Source organism: Mastigoproctus giganteus, chromosome 13 (genome assembly GCF_048544385.1).
Source record: "Mastigoproctus giganteus isolate SK-2022 chromosome 13, ASM4854438v1, whole genome shotgun sequence".
Lineage (NCBI taxonomy): Eukaryota > Metazoa > Arthropoda > Arachnida > Uropygi > Thelyphonidae > Mastigoproctus > Mastigoproctus giganteus.
In genome coordinates, this window is record NC_143587.1 from 91,506,996 (window position 1) to 91,532,349 (window position 25,354).

The following is a 25,354-nucleotide window of genomic DNA, read 5'->3' on the forward strand; positions in this document are numbered from 1 at the left end:
TAAATTCAAATTGAGGAAGGACGGATGTCGGATAGATGTGTGGAAATTTGCCTTTAGCCAGCGGGCAGTTGGTTTGTGGAATAGACTCCCATCGCTTGTTGTTGAAGTTGATAACCTAAACAAATTTAAGGCTCAGCTGGACAGGTATTTCGAACGAACGGAGGGGTGAAATGGGAGTAGTGGTTGTTTTTTTTTTTTTTTTTTTTTGGCTGATGCTGAATAAGCTTGCTTTCTTGCATCATATGCCTCTACTAATGCTAATGCTAATGCTAATTATACTCATCAGAGTCATTAGGCCTATAGCACACTCCTACTCTCAATTTTGATCTCCCAATGCTTATGTCACACCAAACTGACTCGACACTGCACTGCACTGTCCAGCGATGTCCACTGGCTTCACTTCCTTGGATTTTATGTATTTCTTAACTAATAGCATAACCCCTCCTCCCTTCCTATCCAGTCTATCCTTTCTGTTGACGTTGTACTCCCCAAATTCCAGTTCTGCATTCCTTACATCTGTGTGACACCACGTCTCTGATATCCTAACAATATCTGCCTTTGATGTTTTGAGCAATACCTCAAATTCATCAATTTTATTTACTAAACTCCTAGCATTGGTGTACACGCAAGTATACATGCACCTATTTCTATTCTTAGCTACCCTAACACAACCCATGTGTTTACTTGTACCGCAATGACTCCCGGCAGTCTCTGAAATATCCTGCATATATAGGAATTTTGCTAGCAGGGAGAAGGAGGTGATTGTCCCTCTGTATAAGGCAATGGTCAGGCCACGCCTTGAGTACTGAGTACAGGTCTGGAGGCCTCATTTTAGGAAGGATGTAGATTTACTTGAGCGTGTACAGAGAAGGGCAACAAGATTGGTGAGGGGAATTGAAGGGATATCTTACCAAGAGAGGCTTAAGTTCTGCAAATTGCAGTGGGTGGAGACTAGGCACCTGCGCGGTGATCTGATTGAGGTGTATAAGGCCTTGAATGGGTTGAGCACGCTGAATTCTGATGGGATCCTTCCACTTGTGCAGATTACGAACCTAAGGGGGCATAAATTCAAATTAAGAAAAGACAGATATAGATTAGATGTGCGGAAATTTGACTTTAGCCAGCGGGTGGTTAATTGCTGGAACAAACTTCCATCTGTCATTGTGGAAGTTGATAGGTTGAATAAATTTAAGGAGGAACTGGACAGGCATTTGGAGGGAATGGTGTGATTTTTTTTTTTTTTTTTTGGCTGATGCTGCATAAGCTCATACACTTGCTTTCTTGCATCAAATGCCACTGCTACTACTACTACTATTACTACCAAGCAGCAGCTATAAATTAGTAGGGTTGGTGGTTAGTTTGAGAAAAAGAAAAAAAAAAAAAAAGAAAGGTGACTTTCCTTTCTGATAGTTTGCTGATAGGTCCTTTTAGCAAAATCTACTGATTAGGTACTGAAAAATAAAGATCGCTATAAATGTAATAAACTAAATATAATTGAGAAGCGCTCTATAGAATCACTTTAAATCACTTGGACAACGTTTGGCACTTGGGGCCACATCTGCGTTGAAAATACTGAAAAATTGTTGCACAGTCAAAGCCCAACGAGGAGGAGTGCCATCTTGCTGCCGAACCACAAAATGCTCTAGTATGTCCAAGTAATTGCTACTGTTTATAGTAGTCTCAGTGAAGGAAAATGAAATAATCACCTGGTTAGGGGAAAGGGCACGCCATATATTCGATTTTGGGGAATCCTGTTCACGCTCACTAAAGACACGTGAGGTTTCGCTGTCTTAGATCCTGCAGTTGTGGTGGTTGACAATGACTTCCTGAAATTTGTTATGTGCATAAAGTTCCAGGAAGTGTTGGAGCATCTTGTGAATTGTTTTTCAGAGAATTTCTAGTTCTCTGCTAGTATGAAAGATAGATTTTCTCAGGCTGAGTGTAAAACTTTCACGAATGCATTTAACATTCTCAACATTTACAGCAGCCCAGCCTGCAACCATCTTAAGTAGAACACGGCCAGTTTGCTTAAACTGTTCTTCCCACCACTCTTAATGGACTTCTCTGAATGTACCTCACCTCCATATTCCCGGCAGTACCACCTTTGCATTGTAATTACAGATTTAATCACACATCACTTTGTGTACCACTGCCATTTTAATGATTACTATGAGGCACAACTGTTATCAACACTAGCAACATCAACACGATACTATATAAAACTCTTTTGGTAGCTCTTTCAAATGACAAACATTATTCATATATCAGCTCTAGTTTGTGCATAATAATCGTTTACAATGTGGTCAATAATTTATGGACACCCTGTATAATATAGCAAGTTGGGTATGGATATTACTTTGTATGTCTCTTTAGCAAGCATGAATAATTATGTGCAATAAATAACACAGTGCTTATTTTAACATACAGTTTGTCAAATAAATACGTTCGGTATCATGACTAGTTTTTTTTTTTTTTTTTTTAATGAAAAACCGAAACATGAGAGGTATTAGAACCTATAGTACTTAGTACTGTGCATGAGTTGGAGGTTGAGAACATGAAAGATGATATCTGTTGACTTGAAATTCTGTAGATTGCAATTTTCAGATACGTATGAAAGAAGGTTGTTCCAGAAAATTAAAGTTGAATGAATAATTAAGGAAGAAGAAAAGCTGGGTCTGTGAGTTTGAAGTTGGACAGTAAAAGGATAATGTTGACTGGTTGTGGAGGGAGGGAGCAGGAATTATAGAAGCCAATTCAGAAGAACAGTACATCTATAGAAAACCCATGCAGCAAAAAGAAAACGTCTATGAGACAAAGAGTGGAGAGACTCTGTTAGAGACAAGTCATTAATTAACCTAACTGCCTTCTTCTGAATGCAATCTAGAAGATGTACTGTGAGAAGTTTTGGAGGCACCACCCCAGATGTGGGAACAATATTCCATGGTAGAGCAGATTTAAGATTTGTACAGCGTGAACAGCTGTTTGGAAGAAAAGTAATGCCAAGAGCGAAAGGAAAAAACCCTGTTTTTTAGATGCAGCGGAAGCAATATTTGTAATATGCTTATGCCAAGAGAGATTAGAAGTGAGGGTAATCCCCAAAGAGATATATGATCTTGCCTAGAAATCGGAATGACATCAAAGATAAGCATAGGAGCAGAAGATTCCTTTTTGTGATATTAGCATAATTAGAGGCATATGATGCAAGAAAGCAAGCTTATGCAGCATCAGCCAAAAAAAAAAAAAAAAAAAAAAAAAAACACCCTTCCATTTCACCCCTTCATTCACTCCAAATGCCTGTCCAGCTCAGCCTTAAATCTATTTGGGGCTATCAATTTCAACAACAAGACATGGAAGTCTGTTCCACCAATCAACTAACCGCTGGCTAAAGGCAAATTTCCGAACATCTATTCCACAACTGTCTTTCCTCAATTTGAATTTATGTCCCCTCAGGTTCGTAAACAGAGCAATAGGAAGAATTTCATCAGTTGTTCAACCTGATCAAGGCCTTATACACCTCAATCAGATCACCTTGCATGTGCCTAGTCTACAGGAGCTGCAATTTGCAGAAATTAAGCCTTTCTTGGTAAGAGCACCCCTTTGTACCCCTCAACAATCTTGTTGCCCTTCATTGTACTCGTTCTAGCAACTCTACATCCTTCCTAAAATGAGGTCACCAGACCTGTGCACAGTACTCAAGGTGTGGTCTGACCACTGCTTTGTACAACAGGATAATCACCTCCCTGTCCCTACTAGAAAAATTCCTATATATCATTGACAAGACTCCATGACCTGCCCTGGCAGCCTGTCTGCACTGTTCAGCAAACTTCATATTTGACTGCACAATTACCCCCAGGCCTCTTTCACTTTCCTGAGTGTAGTACCACGCAGTGGTACATTTCTCTTCGGTTACTGCTACTCATACGCAATACTTGGTATTTGTCAATGTTAAACTTCAGTTGCCACAACTCAGCCAATTTGCCTAACTTATTTAGATCCAGTTGGATTATCATACTGTTTTTACTGTCATTAACAACCCTGCCGACCTTTGTATCATCTGCAAACTTGGACATTAAGCCTGATATACCTTCATCAATATCAATGATGAATACACAAAACAACAATGGGCCCAGTACTGAACCATAGGGAACTCCACTAATAACATTCATCCACGAAGAGCAGCGTCCACTGATTACTACTCTCTGTCATCTCCCACTCAACCATCTCTTTATCCATTGTAGCAACATACCCTTAAAGCCATACCACTCCAATTTGTACAGCAGTCTTCCATGTGCAACAGTATCAAAAGCTTTCCTGAAATCCAAATATATCATATATTAAAATTAATTTTTTGCATCCAGTTCCTTTCTGACCACATCATAGTATCCAATCAAATTGGCCTGACAAGACCTCCCTTTAACAAACCCCTGCTGTGTCAACTATTACTGCAGCCTTGCCTAGATGATCCTGCAATGCTCCTTTAACCTGTGACGCCATTATTTTCCCTGGAACACAAGTTAAACTAACAGGTCTATCTTTACTTGTCACCTTTTGAGCCCCCTTTGTGAATTGGTGACACATCTGCACACCTCCAGTCCATGGGGACCTCCCCTGAGTACAAGGAAGCTCTCAGGGTTTGCTTACTTCTTCTGCTGCCTCCTTTAATATAACTGGATAGATCCCGTCCACCACAGGTGCCTTTTTTATGTTTAACTTCAACAATTTCTCCTCCACTGTGCTGTGAGTTATTACAAATTCACTTAGCTCCCTGTTAGAGTTTGATAAACTTCCGGAATTTTCCTCCTTGAATAACTCATTTGTGAATGTAGATGCAAAATACTCAATCAGTTTATCAGCTACCAGAGCATGATCATTAATAGTCAACCCATCTGGTTAAGTGGTCCAATCTGATTCATCCCTTTCCTTCTAGAGTTCACAAAAGTAAAGATCTCTTTGCTGTTTTTCTTTAAATCCTTTGCCAAAGATTTCTCGTAATCTGCCTTTGCATGCATAACCTCCTTTGTGACTTGATTACAGACTATTTTTTATATGCCAAAGGCATCTGTGTTGCCTGCTAATTTATAAGCATCACATACATTTTTCTTCTCTGCCATGAGCCTCATTAATTCATCTGACATCCATTTAGGCCTAAATTCTGAACAGTATTTCTTAGTTTGTATGAAAAGCCTAGTAAACTCCAATATTAAGTCCCTGAAGGATTCCCATTCAGAGTTCAATGTTGGCAACATCATCAGTTGATCCCACTGTATAGAATTTAAAATCCGTCTGAGACCTCCGTAGTCACTCTTACGAAAGCAAAAGCCCTTCACTTTACCCTTGATGGTACGAGTAGTTACATCTTTAAGTAAATCTGACATCAATACACCGTGATCACTGCCACCTGGTGGTTCCTTTATCTGCAAATTTGTAATGCATGAATAATTACTGCTGATAGATCAAGAGCATTACTCCGTCTGGTAGCCCCTCGAACATGTTGCTGTAGAAAACAATCCTCAAATAAATCCACAAAAGTCTCACTAGCATGCGAGTGACCAACCCACAAGTTCCAGTTAAAATCCCCTATTACAAGACATTCTGATTTAGTGGCACACTATATTTCTCTGCACAATAGTTAATTGTACTCATCAGTTTTATTAGGCCTACAACACTTCTACTCTCGTTTTTCCTTTCCCAGTGCTTATGTCACACCAAACTAACTCAACATTGCACTTCCTTAATTTTTTATGTTTCTTAACTAACAGCATAACCCCTCCTCCTCCCTTCCTACCCTGTCTATTCTTTCTGTACACACTATACTCCCCAAATTCCAATTCTGCACTGCTTATATCTGTGTGACATCACATCTCTGACTTCCCAACAATGTCTGCCTTTGATGTCTTTGCCAGTACTTCAAACTCATCAAATTTATTAACTATACTCCTAGCACTGGTGTACATGCACCTGTTTCTACTCTTAGTTCCAGGCTACTGCTCATTCTAATAGAAACAGTGCAAGTATCACTTTTGCCTCTGCCTGCAGCTACTGTTAATCTTTTAGTCTTGTGTATCCACCCAAGCTAGCAGTTTTCCGACCCACCTAACACTCCCTCGATAGCATCAGCAAATATTCTTGCACTCTTTCTATTTAAGTGGACTGCATCTCTGTAGAAGCAGTCTCTCCTCTCAACAAATACAGACCACCCTGAAAAAAATTCTACCCCATGAGTCTTGTACAATCTCTCCAGGGCCGGATTGAGTGACAAGGCTCTCATCATATACTACCTCCTATCGTATCTGGGCAGAATTGCAGACATTTTCACATTCATCGCGACTTTTTTTCAACATTGACCTGTACTTTTTGAGTAAATCTGCAGATCTCTTACTCTTAAGATCTTAGTGCCAACTCGTACAACAATATCAACTTTTGTGCCATTAAAAGACAATATCTGCTCTACAACGTCATCAACTTTTGCTCCTGGCAGACATACCTTGGTCCTGTTCTTGCATAGTATATTCTCCGTCTCTCTGACAATAGAGTCACCAACAATAACCAGTTCCTGTGGGACCGCTGCATTCTGCCTTGGAGAATGCATCTGTGTTGCATGATGCACAGGAGTCAGCTCTGCCATTGAGCTGGGCAGCTGAGAGCTTTATATGCCCCCCTCATATTAATTTCTTCGAGGGCATTTACCCTACACCTCAAGCTCTCATAGATGCCCATCAGAACACTGAGTTGCCGCCTAATTTCTTGACACTCTAGGCACCTAGCACACAAAGACATCCTCCTTGGCTAGATCATGTCCTGTTTTAGAAAGGTCCACAAACTTTTCACATATTTTTTGAGACTGTGATGTGTTGGAGAATCGTCCTCTCGAGAACAACACTCTTGTTAGTCTGTGAATGTTGCTTTGCAGCTCTAGTCTGGGTCATGATTTCCATTTAAATACAATTTAATTAACAAAGAAGTTTAATAAAGTTAATAAATATTTTTGATTAATTGATGGTACGAGTGCTTCGATTTCAATTTTATTGCAGGTATACAGATTCCTAATACAGTGCTTCGTATCACACTATCTAATTTTACTTTATACCTTACCCTATCGGTTCAAGATATACAGCTAGGTCACGATTAGTGCGACTAATGAATCCCATGAAGTAGCCGCATTATTTGAATTCGCACTATTCAAAGTTATAATTATGCGTAAAATACGGTAATTGGTTCCAGCTCGACGGAAATAGGTAATGAAAAATTTTAAACATAAGTTTTTATATGTTTATTAATGAAATATTGCAATAAGGATAAAAAGAATATACATGTACTTATAATTTAATTTTATTATTAACAAAGTCATATAGTACTGTAATTATAGAAAGCAAAATAAAAACAAAAAAATTCTAAATATCATTCCTAAAGGTTACACTAACAAAAACATCTTTATTGTCTTTCGAAATATTTTAGCAGTGTAGATTGAACTGTTTTCTCCTTTAAATCTTTGTACATATGCTGGTAAATGCAGAGTGCTTTATCCACATCTCGGCGAATTTGCATGCTTCAATCGAGGTTAGGGTCAGCATCCATAATTTTTTGCTTCACGACTTCTACAGCTCGAAAGATATCTTCAAATTCCTTGAGAGTGAACTCCTGCACTTGCACATTATCTCGCTCTTTGGCATCATCGTCGGCTTCTTCGAATGCTCTTTGTTGATCTAAAAGTAGGAGATCACCATCAGTCAATTCTTCCGAGTGTGAATTGAGCATTTCTCGAACATCGTCATTTTTTAGTTCATCAAATCCAAGTTCTCTTCCAATATTTGTTATTTCTTCTATAACAGTTTCTTCGAAACCACTACTATTTGCACAATGGGGAAAAATGCGCTTCTACACGTTGTGTGCAGTTATTTGTTGCCAAGCATGCTGAATATTTTCTATTGCATGTCTAATGTTATAATTTTTTCAGAACTCTGTTAAGGAAATTGCATCATCTCCTGTAGTTTTAGCAATTGCCTGTTGAAATGTTTTTCTTATGTAGTAGACCTTAAATGTTGCAATGATCCCTTGATCCATGGGCTATAACAAAGATGTGTTTGGCAGCAAAAAAAATTTTTACATTTTCACATAATGAACCGAGTGTAGTTGGATGACCTGGAGCATTATCCAAAATTAGTAGAACTTTAAATGCGATGTTGCTTTCCTTGCAATATTTTTCAACAGCTGAGCAAAAATAGCTTGGAAACCAGTCAGTGAACACAGCTTGGGTCACCCATGCTTTCTTATTTGATCGCCAAATAACTGGAAGTGATCTATAGTTGTAGCCTTTTAGAGCGTGAGGATTTGGAGACCGATAAACAAGCATCGGTTTCAATTTAAAATCGCCTTGAGCATAGCCTCCCAATAGAAGTATTAGGCAATCTTTAGACACTTTAAATCCAGGTTGAGTTTTTTCTTTCTTAGAAATGTAAGTTCTAGAAGGCATCCTTTTCCAGAATAAACCGGTTTCATCCACGTTAAATATTTGTTGATCAGTGTATCCACCATCTTCGATTATTTTTTTTAAAACATCAGGATATTTAGATGCTGCATCCTCATCTGCACTGGCCACCTCACTGATAATTTTAACATTATGCAGCTGAACTCTATTTTTAAATCGATCAAACCAACCAGCACTCGCACTAAACATTTCTTCTACTTCATTATTTTTTTCTTTCACACTCTCTTAAACAAATTTAAAGCTTTTGTCTGAATTGCTGCTCTGCTAAGGGGAATGCGTTTTTGATTGAAATCCTCAATCCATACAGTTAAAATACATTTCTATCATAGTAATACTTCTATTCCTTGTAGATGTTTGCAAACCACAAAAAGCTGATGCAACTTTACATTTTTCTTTTATTTCCTCTGCGTGTTTTATAATATTTCGTACCGTAGATTCGGGCATACCGACATCTTGTCCTATTTTAGAGTTGCTATGACTATGTTCATGTCATTCAATCACATCAATTTTTTGCTCTAATCTAATAACGAGCCTCTTCTTTTTTGCGCTCGTAGTGTTTTTATCTGAAGGAATCTTCCTTTTGTCCATTTTGTTAAGGACACTTCTTAAAACAATTAAAACAAATCACGAAAACTAACGTATATTACGACAGGCAGTAGCACATGCAAAGATAAACAAGTGTAACAGGGTCTAATGCAAGACTAATCGTCTAATACAAGGTTAGCTGTGCTAGCCTCGTATTAACTGAATTTTGGTTCGCATTAAATGCGACCTGGTATCATTATACAATTCGCACTAAATCGAATATCGCATTAATCGCAACCTATCTGTATATGTTTATGCTATTTCTTATCGACTATAACATGGCAGCTAATTCAACAATATTGGCGCCAACACTGGAGAGTCATAACTTCCAAAAATCGCTAGTTAAATTCAAAAAAAGGAAGCTAACGAATGCTACTAAACCTATTTAATATCTTTGTAGAACACTATGTAGTATGTTAATTAACAAAGAATACGGCAAAAATATCAAAACTACTTATCCTTTTACAGCAGCCAAAAATCCACTGGCTGTTCTCTTCCATGACCAGAGCGCCCTCCTATAAAACATGACTGAGTTTTAGAAGGATTGAAATCAACTAAGTTATCTTTTGCCCCAATGGAGAATTACCTGGAGATAAGCATTTCAGGAATTGGTAGTGAATATTTAAGAGATTGAAGCTGTTTCAGAAGGGCAAGGTTTTTCAAACTGGAAGGTGGAATGCAATGTGCTATCATCAGCAAAATCATGGATAGGATTTTTGGTCAATGGAAGATCATTAATATACATGAGGGAAAAAACAAGAGACAGAGAGAAAGAAGTGAACTTTTGGTAACACCAGCATTAGTGGAAAAGTTAGAAGACAGAGAGCCATTTACCATAGTTAGTGGTCAGAGAGAAAACTGGATACCCAATTACAAAAAACAGTTGGCAAACCATAAGATGGAAGCTTATTTAGAAGACCTTTATGCCAAACACAATCAAAAGCCTTTGAAATGTCAAGAGCAACTGCTTGTGTTTCACCAAACTGTTCCATTGAATTTGACCATAGACGGGTAACATAAGCCAGAATATCACCAACGGATCGACACTGATGGAATCCATACTGGCGATGTTGATCAGATGGAAGGTTCCTAGACAGTTTATGAGTTGGCAGTTAATTTATTTCTCCATTACTTTAGAAAGAGTAAAAGTAATTGCAATAGGACAATAATTGGATGGGAGGGATTTGTCACCCTTTTTAGCAACTGGCTGGATATTAGCAAATTTCCAAGCAGAAGGAAAAATACCTTTGGAATAAGAAAGTGAAAAAAAGGCAGCAAAGAAGAGGAGTAAGTTCAGCTGCACAGGTATAGAGAACAAGTGGAGAGATACCATAAGGAGCTGGAGCTTTCTTAGTATCAAGATTCATCAAAATCCTTCTGACATCCTTTTGATGGAAGACCACAGGAGGCATTGAATAGATCATACTGGGAATGGTGGGAGGCGGTTTACCAAGATCATTAATAGACAAGTTGGAAGAAAAATAAGATGCTAGCAGGTCAGCTTTATCCTTGTCTGAAGTGGCAATAGAACCATCTGATTTTGACAGAGATGGACAAAGGTGGCAGTCAATAACTTTGGCAAGAGACCAGAAGGCTCAGCTACCTTTTGGACAAGAAACTAGTTTTCTACTCTTAGCCTATTCGAAATCTAGTTTAAACTGATTAATAACTGCTTTACAATTGTTGAGAGCTTTGGTGTAAGCAGAAAATAAAAATGAAGATTTGAAAGCAAGTCAATTCCGATAAGCAACATTCGCCTCTCGAACAGCCTTAGCACATTTATTGGAAAACCAAGGTTTAGATAAATGACAAGATTTTAAGGTGGAGTGTGATAAAAAGGATTCCACTCTACAACAATAATTTCACTGACACAATCTGAGCAAACGCTGATCAGTATTTTTGAAACAGCAATCCGACTAAAGAAAAAAAAAATCATGCAGATCATCCCATTTTGCATTCATGTAAGGCCAAACAACATGAGCTTGGGAATGGCCATGAGAGAAAGGCTCCATTGGAGAAGAGACCATCACCAAGTTATAATCGGAGGTACCTAGAGGATCACTCACCTCATCTTGTTGGCTTTGTGTTTGGGATTGTCTGGTATTCTGGTAGGTAAATGAACAATCTGTATGAGGTCATTAGTAATTGCAAAAGCCTCAGCATCTCGACCAGCTGGGTCCGTGTGACTAGAAAACAGAAGCCATCTTGAGTTGTGGACATTAAAATCACCAAGAAAAATTACTTCACTTGGAAAATTGGACTGGAGAAAGTCAAGTTGCAAAGAGAGGAAGTCAAAGACTTCCAAGTGATTAGTGCAGCTGCAAGAATGATAGAGGCAACAGATGAATTTGACAGAATGTGGTACAGAGATTTTAAGCCAGAGAAGATCGAAAAGGAGATTCCAAATTATTAAGTTTCTGACAGGGAATATCAGAATGGACATATGCACAAGTACCACCTTTGAAGTGGAAGGAATCATATCACACCTCACTTTTTGTACCACTGCCATTTTAATGGTTACTATGAGGCACAACTGTTATCAACACTAGCAACATCAACACGATGCTATATAAAACTCTTTTGGTGACTCTTTTAAATGACAAACATTATTCATATATCGGCTCTAGTTTGTGCGTAATAATCGTTTGCAATGTGGTCAATAATTCAGACAACTGAGATGAGCAGGGGTTGAATCAACTGATAACCGAGATTCTGTCAGAAAAAGTACATGGGGTTTGGTAGACTAAGTGGAAATAGACATCGTTGAGATTAGAACTGAGACCACGTATATTTGTGAAATGAACAAGGAATTGTTTGGGAGGTTTAGATCTTTTTGCAGGTAAGTTTGCTCTATTAGTTTGACAATTCATGGTGTATTCAGTAGTAAGAAAAGGTGTGGGGGACATGCTGTATGAAGTAATGAAATTTTTGAAAGTGCCATACACATGGTAAGAATATACCCAACTCCTTGACATAACGTGGCCTCGACAATGCCCCTGCATACACACTACTTGGACTCCCTCCAGTCACTATCTGGAAGAGTAGAGGCAGCAAGATTATACATTAGGTGATCCGGAAGCCTCCTAGAGAGTTATCAATAGGTTCAGTCCAGTATACTAACTAGCTGCTGGCCTGCAAACACTGTTTAAGAGTAGTACTCTCGAAATGTAAGGAAGATTGGATCTTTCCATGATCTCCATCATAACCTCAAAAGCTGTCAATGATACTGCATTATGGAAGAGATGGGGGAAGGGTGTACCGGAGCTTTGCTCTGAAGACTAAACATGGGTTCTGCCACTTCAAGCCTCCAATAAGCAAAGTGGTGGTATTGCACTGGTTGATGAGAATCATCAACACCTAGTAGTTACAATGGCAGCAAAAACATAACAGCAATGTTTGTTATCACATGTGAGAAATAGGTTGAATTTTTGTCACAGTCCCTCAATTCATTATAATAATGTTTGAATGTAATGAGTTTCAGCAGTCTTCGAAATGGACAAGATAATCACAAATCGAGTAACATATCAACTCTGTGGTACTACACTGACAGTGGTAGAGAACAAAAAGGACTTGGGGGTAATTGTGCAAGCAGATATGAAGTTTTCTGAGCAGTGCAGACGGTCTGCAAGAGTAGCTCATGGTGTCTTGTCAATGATATACAGGAATTTTTCTAGCAGGGATAAGGAGGTGATTATCCCCTTGCATAAGGCAATGGTAAGGCCACACCTTGAGTACTGCATACAGGTCTGGAGGTCTCGTTTAAAAAGGATGTAGAGCTGTTGGAACGAGTATAGAGACGGGCAACAAGATTAGTGAATGGAACAAAGGGTTGCTCTTACGAAGAAAGGCTTAAGTTTTGCAAATTACAGTGTCTGGAGATTAGGCACCTGTGAAGTGATCTGACTGAGGTGTATAAAGCTTTGAATGGTTTGAGCATGCTCAATGCTGATGGGATTCTTTCTCTTGCTCAGAATAATCACCTGAGAGGGCATATATTCAAATTGAGTAAAGACAGATGTAGGATAGATGTGAGGAAGTTTGCCTTTAGCTAGCGGGTAGTTGGTTGGTGGAACAGACTTCCATCCTTTGTTGTGGAAGTTTATAGTCTAAATAAATTTAAGGCTGAACTGGACAAGTATTTGGAATGAATGGAGGGGTAAAATGGGAGCATTTTTTTTTTTTTGGCTGATGCTGCATAAGCTTGCTTTCTTGCATCATATGCCTCTACTAATGCTAATCACCAGATATGTGAATATCTTTGGACCCATTCTGCCATTGATTTTCACTGTATATGTACAGATAATATGTGCAGTATATGCAGTTCATATTATCTGCACTAAACAGTGTTTAAACTCTATATCATTAGTCAGAGAATGATAGCAACTTGGAAATCCATCATATTTTAAAAATCCAACAAGAATATACTGCATCTAAAAATATCTGAGGGTCTTGTTAACAAATAAGTAAAATATCTACTAGAAAAGGAAAATTCTTCTTTATATCAACTAGAGAAGGAAAATTGCTTATATCTACTAAAAAGAGAAAAAATTTCCAAAACCTTTAGTTCAATTAAATTAGCTGAACTTCAGCAGATCACTGCGCCTAAATATTCAGAAGAATGAGTAACTAACTTCTTTAAGAAAAGATGGTGATCAGCTTGAACACATATTTCTGGCTGAAATACAATTGTGTGTAGTACTGAGGACAGTCAAATCAAAAATTTTACATAATAGTAACTAATCAAGTGTGTAAAACAATTTTAATATTCCAGCATAAGAATTTTAAGTTTCATCTTGACTAATTTTAGCAATTCAATCAGATACTGTTCCTGGTGTTATAATAAAATTGTCAACTCACCATTTTTACGAAAAGTTGACTTCTGCTCTGCAACAATTTCAGAATAAGGTAGGTACAAAATAAAAATATCTATTTTATTCATATCAGGATTTATATTTAAATTACTGCTGACTTCCTTCACTCTGTATTGATCTTTCAGTGATCTTATGGCCATTAGAGGATTCTTAACAGATGGCATGAAAAATGATGTTTCATTATCTAAATATTCCTGAAATTATAAATTAATTTCGTCTTAAGAATTTTCAAGAAAGCATTACATTGGTTTTCAATATTTTAAAGAACAGCAACATTAATTATAATTCTTTAAAATTATTAAAATACAGGTAACTCTCAAATAAAACAGTTAGGTTCCTATAAAGTATCATATAGTGTGAAACCGTGTTATACGGGACTAAGAACCAGTACAAAAAAGGGGGAGGTTCCATTCCAAAAACAACCAAAAATACACCATTTTTTTTTATAACTATCGAAAACTTAATTTTTATTAAAAATAGTAATAATTGAACAAACGTCTTACAAACTGTGATACATATATGTCAGATAATGTACATTCATTTAATTTTCTTTCTCTTCATTGCTGCTAAGCACAATCAAACGAGAATGTTTTCTCTGTTGCAGAATATCTTCACCTTCTGAACTTTCTTCTATAGCATCAAGATTTCATATAACTTCTGCTCTCTTTAAAAAAATCAGTAATCTGGGTTTGTTTGCTTTTGGTGTAAATTTCATGATATGGAGCTAAGCATTTTTGAAGCTCCCTTTGGAGCTTCAAAAATGCTTTTGTTCTCCTTTCAGTCAAAGGATCTGCTAATTGCTTGTCTAAGTTTATGCCTTCCCATATGTATTTTTAGTGTAAAATTTGAAACTTTTGAATTTTTATCTATGCTATCATCCTCTGAATTGATTACTTCATTTAAATTGAAGCTTTTTGCAATGTATGATATCTTTCCCCCTTTTTTAAGACAATCCAAAATTTTTATCTTTGATTCTAGAGAAATTTCTTTTGAGCAGTGCTTTTTTACTTTCCTTAGGCATAATTTAGGGCTGGAATTTAATTCAAAACAAATTCAATCAGATACTGTTTTTATTCCAATTATTCCAATATGGTTCTAAAAAACAAAGTTTAGTAATACATACCAAGAAAAATTTATAAACTATCAAATAAAAACCTTAAAAGGTCACGAACTGCACGGTTCGAAGTCACAATTTTTTATGGTCTCAAACAAGCACAAGTTCAAAAGCACAGAATTAAATAACATGGAGATTTCCCAACAAAATAAAATACAAGGATTTCCCAATATATATATTTTTTTTTTTTTTTGCACAATGACTAGTGAGTCAAGGTCAAGTGCAGATTCACAAAAAAGAATGGAAATATCGAAAAATTACATCCAATATAATAGCAAAGTTTTCCCCCCACACAAAAGCTCAAAAATACATTTTATGCAAGATTTGCTGCAATTCCCTAACTGTGTTAGAGCGAAACCATGCTATATATGTACCATGTTGTGCAAGGATTGTCAAATTTTATCAATCGTGTTAGAGCAAAACCATGTTGTAGAAGTATCATACAGGAGTTTCCTGTACTAATATTTAAAATATTTCCAAAATAATTTAATCAAGTTTTCTATTATCAATTACCTTTCTGTGCTACTAGACTAGCCTAATAGGCCCAATAAAAATCAAGGTATAATTAAATAGTTACTAGATTGCATTAAGGGAAGGGGGCACTTCTAGGTATTTTATACAGTCATGACCACAGTAGTCTCCCAGAACTTGATACAGTAAATCTAGTGATTCTGTTACCTTTAAAAGCATTTCCAGAGTCCTTGTTTGGTTATCTCTTTCAATATACAGTAAACCCCCCACTATTCGCGGGGGTTACGTTCCTGAGAAATGCCGTGAATACTGACAACGCAAATACTGAGTTATGGCTCCCGTAGTAATAAAGGGATTCCATTCCAAAGTATGAAATATATAAAAAAACTAGTCTAAAATTTTGTCTATGTATGTATGTATTATATGTACCTTCATAATCATTGCCCAGGTTCCTGGGCAATGATGCTGTCACCCCTCTTGCTAGTGGACAAACCCACCACTTGGCATGTATATAGGTTCACTGCATTCACATAGATGGTAATTCGATGTCAGTATATGGATAAACATCAAGTCAACCGTCTTTGAAAGAGGGATGATAGTGGGTGCCCAACACATGGGTCACTATCACAGAAGTGGTACAGAAACTGCACTATCCCCATTCAACAGTATCAGGAATATGCCATTTCCAGAATAACATTTCACTGTGGACAGCGCTATGGGTGGAGAAAGGTGGTGGATGAATGTGGCCGTCAATGACTGTCTTGCATTGTTTCAGCCAACCGGAGAGCAACAGTGGCACAAATCACTGCCGACTTCAACCAGGGAGGTGCCAGAAATGTCTCCACCAAGACCATCAGGCAATTAGATGCAACAGGTTATGGAAGCCGCTGACCCACCAGACTCCCATTGCTAACACCACGACACAGGACTCTGTGCCTCAACTGGGTGAAAGAACATTGGCACTGTACCTTGGATGATTGGAGAAGGGTCTCCTGGTGCGATGAGTCCCATTTCAAGTTATTTTGAGCAGATGGGAGGGTGCGTATTTGGTGGAAACTGCACGAAGCTATTCACCCGTCATGTCAACAAGGAACTGTTCAGGCAGGTGGACATTTGGTAATTGTCTGAGGCATGTTCAACTGGCACACGTTGGGACCTCTGGTACATATATATACATCTCTGAATGGTCCAAGTTATGCGTCCATCCTTGCAGACCATCTCCCTCCCTCCCTTCATGGTCATCGTGCACACACAGGGCAATGGACTCTTCCAGCAGGCCAATGCACCTTCCCACAGAGCCATGGTGACTAGAACATGGTTCGAAGAGCATTCCGCAGATTTTATCACCATGGAATGGCCTCCCCATTAACTGGACATGAATCCTGTGGAGCATTTTTGGGATGTGAATTTCCAGTCAATGAAAGAACTTCATTAATATACAAGAGGAAAAGAGTGGGAAAAAGAACTAAACCAACATTAGTGGAGAAGTTAGAAGACAGAGAGCCATCTACCAACTCCCAGAGTGAGCGGTCAGAGAGAGAGAGAGAAAACTAGATACCCAATTACAAAAAACAGTTGGCGAACCATAAGATGGAAGCTTATTTAGAAGACCTTTATGCCAAACATGATCAAAAGCCTTTGAAATGTCAAGAGCAACTGCTTGTTTCACCAAACTTTTCCACTGAATTTGTCCATAGATGGGTAACACAATACAAGCCATAATATCACTCACCAGTAGATCAACACTGAGGGAATCCATATTAGTGTTCATTGATCAGATGGAAAGTTTTTAGATAATTTAAGAGTTGGCAGGTGGTTAATTGATTTACTTTAAAAAGAGTAGAAGTGCAATGGGATGATAACTGGATGGGAGGGATTTGTCACCCTTTTTAATAACTGGTTGAATATAAGCAAATTTCAAGGCAGAAGGGAAAAAAAAAAACACAAAACGCATCAAGATTGATCAAAATCCTTCTGACATCCTATTGTCAAAAGACCACAGTACACACTAAATGGAGCGTACTGGGAATGGGGTGAAGTGGTTTACCAAGATGCTCAATATACAAGTTGGAAGAAAAATAGGATGCTAGCAGGTCAGCATTATCTTTGGATGAAGCAATAGCACAACTGCAGGCAAAGTAAATTGTAATCAAGGCCACTTGAATATTTCATGAATTAGCACACAGTCTTCTTTTAACTGCAAATTAGAAATAAAAATCTGAATAAATTATTCCCATTTTCCTAATCAAATTGAATGTAAGAGGTTCATTAAGTTAGTTTAGGGAAAGTAAGAAATGAGGAAAGAGTATATGAAAAACTTGGTCATACCACACCTCGCAGAACTGGTCATGTAGGGTATCCAAATTTTAGCTTTCATTTGGCTTTCTCTAATTAAAACTAACAGCTGAGTGTCTCCTATTTCAGACACCCTTACAGATAAACTTTTACCATTGTGGAAAACTCTGCCATAATATCAAGCAACTAGTGTGTGTTGGCTTAGCTTAGTGATGTCATCTTCAATAATCACTATAGGTGGCTGAGTGTCCCATTTTAGCAAACATGAAGTCAATATTCTGGCTGAGAATTGTTGTAATAGTAGAGGTATGTGAGGCAAGAAAGCAAGCTTATGTAGCATCAGCAAAAAAAAAAAAAAAACATTTAACACATCCATTCCATCTAAAAGTTTGTCCAGTTCCTCCCTGAATTTGTCTTTCCTCGAATTGAATTTATGTCCCCTCATGCCTGTAATCTAAGCAAGAGGAAGAATCCCATCAGAACTGAGCCTGCTCAACCCATTCAAGGCCTTATGCACCTGAATGAGATCACCTCACAGGTGCCTAGTCGCCAAAGCTGCAATTTGCAGAACTTAAGCCTTACTTGGTAAGAAGACGACCCCCTTCATTCCCCTCACCAATCTTGTTGCCTTTCTCTGTACTCATTCTAGCATCTCTAAAATCTTCCTAAAATGCAGCCTCCAGACATACATACAGCACTCAAGGCATAGCTTGATCATTGCCTTATACAAAGATATAATTACCACCTTTTCACTACAAGCAAAATTCCTGTATATCATTGACAATACCCAATGGCCTACTCCGGCACCTGTGTGTACTGCTCAGAAAACTTCAAATCTCACCGAACAATTACTTCCAGGTCTTTTTCATTTTCTCCTAAGTGTAGTACCACACAGTTGGTACATTTCTCTGTGGTTACTTCTACCCATATGCAGTATATTGCATTTGTCAATGTTAAACTTCAGATGCCACTTCTCAGCCCATCCGCCCAACTTCTCTAGCTCCTATTGCATTGGCACACTTCCATTACTGTCATTAACAACCCTGTCAACCTTTGTATCATCTGCATACTTGGACTTTAAGCCTGATATACCTTCATCAATATCATTGATAAATACAGGCATACCTCGGTTAACGTTACCTCTGATAACGAAGCTTCGCTATAACGAAGTCGGCAATTTCAAGCCCCATTTAACATAAAAAAAATATTCCACTTTAATCACCTGAAATCTAAACAAACTGAAGAAATTACGGAAACCTTTGGGGCTTCTCGTGGTTGGTTCGAGAAATTTAAAAAACGGGCCAGGATTCATAGTGTAAAATTAACAGGAGAAGCTGCAAATAAGTTTCCAGAAAAACTAAAAGAAATAATTGAACGTGAAAATTTTCCAAATTTGGTGTTCAATGTTGACGAAAGCGGTTTGTTCTCGAAACGGCTACCAACAAAAGGCTTCATTTCTATTGAAGAAAAATCAGCTGCTGGGTTCAAAGCAGCCAAAGACCGTTTAACGTTACTCTTTGGATCAAATGCCTCTGGCGATTATAAATTAAAATTGTTATTAGTTTACCATTCAGAAAATCCGAGGGCGTTAAAAGGTAACAAAAATGAATCTACCTGTAATATGGAAAGCAAATAGAAAAGCGTGGGTTACCAAGGAGTTATTTACTGATTGGTTTGTTAACCACTTTTGTCCTGAAGTAAAACGGTATTGTCAAAAAAAAAAAACAACTTTGAAGAAAAAGCTCTTTTGTTGTTAGACAATGCTCCGGGACATCCTACTGATCTTAACACGTTGGACACATGCATTCCTGTCAAAGTTGTGTTTCTCCCAGCAAACACAACTTCCCTGATTCCACCATTGGATCAGGGAGTAATAGCATCATTTAAAGCTTATTATCTGCGTTGAGCATTAAGCAGTTTAACTGAACTAGAGGATAAAGAGTTTGTTGTTTGGTTTTTTTTTTAAGGAGCATTAGCAACTAGGGCCATATTGCTCCGGGATATGCGGTGGTCATTCCCTGACCTTTCCGCATCCTCCGTATTTGGTGGTGACGGGCTCGAACCCCGGTTTAATCAAGAAGCGTGTGCTACGTGCACTACTGCTCCTTCCCACCTGGCTACGGAGGCGCCAGGATAAAGAGGAAATGACAGTTAAAACTTTTTGGAAAAACTATACCATTAAAAACGCAATTGAAAACATTGATAGTTCTTGGAAAGAAGGCACTAAGAAATGCTTAAATGGAGTTTGGCGCAAAATATGGCCAGAAGTTGTACTAGAAGAAGAAAATAACATCCAAGAAATTAGAAATGAAGTTATCCAGATGGCTCAACCAATAGGTTTCGAAAATGTCGATGAAGAGGATGTTAGAAATTTATTGAATGCAGAAGACGATGGTTTTTCAGTGGAAGATTTAGAAAACCTTGTTAGCAATGAAGACAAAGATTGAAAACGAAGTTAAAGAAGTTCCTGCCGAAAAAGTGTTAACAACCAAAGATTTAAAAAGGTGCTTAAATGACATTGAAAACGTTTTAAATTTTTTTAGTGAAAATGATCCTGATTTAGGAAGAAGTGTTATTTTTTAAGCGATCAGTGTTAAATGCAATAACTCCGTATAGGCAATTGTTAAATGAAAGAGAAAAAGAGCATAAACAATCAACTTTAGACTCATATTTTAAAATGTGATTTCACTTTGTATGTAAGTTGACTGTTTATTTAATAAAACTTTTCTTTGTTCGAAAAAAAAAAAGCTTTTCATTTTCTTTACGTAGGAACGTATCCCTATTCTGGCCATAGTATTTTTACCTCTGAAAACGAAGTTTCGCTTAACAAAGTAATTTCGTGGAACGCATCCTATTCGTTATTCGAGGTATGCCTGTATACAAAACAACAGTAAGCCCAACACCAAAATCTGGGGGGGGGGGGAATCCAGTAATAACATTAGTCCACGAAGAGCAGTGTCCATTGATTACCACTCTCTGTCTTCTCCCACTCAACCAACCTTTTATCCATTGTAGCAACTTGCCCTTAATACCACACTGTTCCAATTTATACAGTAGTCTTCCATGTGCAACAGTATCAAAAGCTTTCCTGAAAACCAAGTATATGATATCAAAATTATTTCTTGCATCCAGTTCCTTTGTAACCACATCATATTATCCAATCAAATTTGTCAAACAGGACTTTCCTTTAACAAACCCACGCTGGATCAGAACCCAGCATGGGAAGTTTTCTGCTAGGTTGAGGGGATTTCACAGACTAAAAGATTAACAAGATCTGCAGGCAGAGGCAAAAGTGATTCTTGCAATGCTTCTATTGTAATGAGCAGCAGCATAGAGACCAAGTTACTGGGGATTTCAAGAGATGCTGGAAATCATCATGGTATAAGTAAATACATGGGCTGTGTTAGGTAAACTAAGAATAACAACAGGTGCATGTATACTTGCATGAACACCAATGCTAGAAGTATAATAAATAAATTTGATGAATTTGAATTGTTGGTCAACACATCAAAGGCAGATATTGTTGGGATATCAGAGACATGGTGCCACAAAGATATAAGTAGTGCAGAATTGGAATTTGGGAACTACAACGTTTACAGAAAGGATACACAGTGTATGAAGGGAGGAGTGCTTATGTTGTTAGTTAAGAAACATAAGGAAGTGCATGACATGGGCAGACAGTGCAATGTTGTGTACATAAACATTGGGAAAGGAAAATGAGTAGGAGTGTGTTATATGCCTAATAATTAATGAGTACAACAAAATATTGTAAAGAGAAATGGTGGGCCAGCAAATCAGAATGTTTTGTAATTGGGGATTTTAACTTTCCAGATATTGCCTGGAACTTGTGGATTGGTCACTCGCATGCTAGCAAGACTTTTGTGGATTTAATGGAGGATTGTTTTCTACAGCAACATGTTCACGGGGCAATCAGAGGGAGTAATACTCTTGATCTGACTATCAGTAGTGATTATTCATGCATTAAAAATTTGCAGATAGAGGAACCACTAGGTGGCAGTGATCACAGTTTACTGATGTGGGATTTACTTAAAGATTTAACTACCATCAAAGTAAAGGGAAGGATTTTTGCTTTTGTAAAGGTGACTACAGGGGTCTCAGTTTTTAAATTCTATACAGTGGAATCAACTGAAGATGTTAAAAAACAGAGAATTCTAAATGGGAAGCTGTCAAGGAATTAATCTTGGAAGCTACAAGGCTTTTCATACCAATTAAGAAATATCGTTCAAAATTTTTGACCTAAATGTATGTCAGATGAACTAATGAAGCTCGTAGCAGAAATGAAAAATGCACTGGATGTATATAAATTATCAGGTAACACATAAGCCTATGGCAGGTATAAGCTAGTCCGTAATCAAGTCACAAAGGAGGTTAGGCAAGTGAAGGTGGATTAATAGAAATCCTTGGCAAAGGATGAACAGAAAAGCAACAAAGACTCCTTTACTTATCTAAACTCTAGAAAGAATGGGATGAATCACATTGGTCCACTTGATATTGGTAGTTCGACTGTTGAAGATCCTGCTCAGATAGCTGACAAACTGAATGAGTATTTTGCATCTACATTCGCACATGAGGAATTCTGTAAGGAAGGGGAAGACAGAAGGTTCCTAAACTCTAACATGGAGTTAAGTGATTTTGTAACGAAGGAAAAGTGGAGAAGAAATTGTTGAAGTTATCTAACAGGTCTATAAGTTGTCTATAAGTTGTTTATAATTTGTCTATAAGTTGAAGAATCATAAAAAAAGGCACCTGGACAGATGGAATCTATCCAGTTATATTGAAGGAGGCAGCGAGGGAAGTAAGCAATCCCTTAGCCATAATTATGAGAGCATCCTTAGATTCAGAGGAGCTCCCCATGGACTGGAGATGTGCAAACGTATCCCCAATTTACAAAGAGGGTTCAAAGGTGACACAAATAATTATAGACCTGTTAGTTTAACTTCTGTTCAGGGGGAAAATAATTGAGTCACTGGTTAAAGCATTGCAGGGGCATCTAGACAAGATTGGAGTAATAGTTCAGACACAGCATGGGTTTAATAAGAGGTGGTCTTGTCTGAACAATTTGATTGGATACTACAATGTGGTCACAAAAGAACTGGATGAAAAAAATAATTCTGATATCATCTACTTGGATTTCAGGAAAGCTTTTGATACTGTTGCACATGGAAGACTGCGGTAAAAATTGGAGTGGTATGGCAGTAAGGGATGGTTGAGTGGAAGACAACAGAGTGGTAATAAATGGACACTGCTCTTCATGGAATAATGTTATTAGTGTAGTCTCCTAGGGTTCGGTGCTGGGCCCATTGTTATTTTGTGTATTTATCAATGATATCGATGAAGGTATATCAGGCTTAATGTCCAAGTTGGCAGATGATACAAAGGTTGACAGGGTTGTTAATGACTGTAAAGACATCCTGCTTTAGTATGCTACTGAAACAGGATCTAGAAAAGTCAAGCAGATGGGCTGAAAAGTCGCAACTAAAGTTTAACATTGACAAATGCAAAGTACTACTTATGGGTAGCAGTAACACCAGAGAAATGTACCAACTGTGTTGCACTACACTCAGGGTAGTGGAGAACGAAAAAGACCTGGGGTAATTATGCAGTCAGATATGAAGTTTTCTGAGCAGTTCAGAAAGGTCGCTAGATCAGGTCATAAGGTCTTGTCAATGATATACAGGAATTTTGCTAGCAGGGATAAGGGTTGATTATCCCTTTGTATAAGGCAATGGTCAGACAAACCTTGAGTACTGCATACAGGTCTAGAGGTCTGATTTTAGGAAGGATGTAGAGTTGCTAGAACGAGTACAGAGACAGGCAACAAGATTGGTGAGAGGAACAAAGGGGTGCTCTTACCAAGAGAGGCTTCATTTCTGGAAGTTGCAGTATCTGGAGACTAGGCATCTGTGAGGTGATCTGATTGGGGTGTATAAGGTCTTGAATGGTTTCAGCAGGCTCAATGCTGATGGGATTCTTCTGCTTGCTCAAATTAAGAACCTGGGGGAGCATAGATACAAATTGAGGAAAGACAATTGTATAATAGATGTGCGGAAGTTTGCCTTTAGCCAGTGGGTAGTTGATTGCTGGAACAGACTTCAATCTGTTGTTGTGGAAGTTGATAGTTTAAATAAATTTAAGGCTGAACTAGACAAACATTTGGAGTGACCGAACAGGTGAAATGCAAAGTTTCAAGAATGCTTTTGCACATAAAAGATTGTTGCATACTGGAGCAATGTAGTATTAAAGGCAAGCTATTGCTATGGATAAAGGAATGGTTAAGTGGAAGAAGACAGACAGTGGTTATCAATAGGCACTTATCTTTGTGTTATAATGTTATTAGTGGAGTCCTCCAGGGCTCATTGTGCCCATTATTGTTTTCAACATTTTTTAATGATACTGATGAAGGCATATTAGGCTTAATGTTAAAATTTTCCAGATGATACAAAGATGGCAGAGTCGCTCACTACAGCAATCAGGATGAATTCCTGAACAAGGTCTAGGGAAATTGGGTTATTAGGCTGAGAAACGGTAGTTGAAGTTGAACATTGACCGATGCAAGGTACTGCATATGGGTAGCAGCAATCCCAGAGTAACTTATCAACAGTGTGATACTACATACAGGTAGTGAAAGATACCTTGAGGGTAATTGTGCAGTCACAGCGGTTCGAGGGGTTTTGTCAATGATATACAGGAACTTTGCTAGCAAGGATAAAGAGGTGATTATCCCTTTGTAGAAGGCCATGGTTAGGCCACATCTTGAGTATTCTATACAGTTCTGGAGGCATCACTTTAGGAAAGGAAAGATGTAAATCTATTGGAATGGGTGCAGAAAAGGGCAACCAGATTGGTGAAGGGCACCTGAGGGGTGATCTGATTGAGGTGTTTAAGACCTTGAATGGATTGAGTAAACTGAATGTGGATGGCATTCTTCTTCTTGCTTACATATACGACGGGGCATAAATTTAAGTTGAGGAAGGATGGTAGCATGATAGATGTGCGGAAGTTTGCTTTCAGTCAGCGGGTGGTTGATTGTTGGAACAGCCTTCCATCTGTTGTTGTAAAATTGAAGGGTTCTAATAAATTCAAGGAAGAACTAGACAAATTCTTGGAGAATATGAATGGGAGATTGTGTAGTTTTTTTTTTTTTTTTTTTTTGGCTGATGCCATATAAGCTTGCTTTTTTTGTATCATTTGCCACTACTACTACTGTTACTATTTAAATATCAAACAAAACTAGCAATAAAAAACTAATCTCTACATCAAAGGATTCAAGGTCCTCAATTGCAGAAGGAACTAGTTTCTAATACACTGTACGTACTATTACTGCTATACTGCCAATGAGTTACCTCTTGCCATTTCTAATTTTCCCTAACAGGACCTACTTAATAAAACTATAACATCCAGTTAGTTTAGGAAACTGGGAATAAGTTAATACAATTTTTTTTCTAAATTTCAGTTAAAAGAAGACAAATGCACTCACTCAGCAGCATAACATTTCATTAGACTACCAAGCGT

General features: G+C 37.9%; 1 protein-coding gene across 1 annotated transcript in view; it reads right to left on the reverse strand.

The window, feature by feature from the left end:
* The window catches only part of VhaAC45 (Vacuolar H[+] ATPase AC45 accessory subunit), a 235,691-nt gene that overhangs the window by 145,801 nt on the left and 64,536 nt on the right, over nt 1–25,354 (reverse strand). Inside the window, exon 4 of the mRNA XM_090388204.1 lies at nt 13,928–14,135. Within this exon, the coding sequence (XP_090244330.1) occupies nt 13,928–14,135 (208 nt within the window). The remainder of the gene's footprint in view (nt 1–13,927; nt 14,136–25,354) is intronic.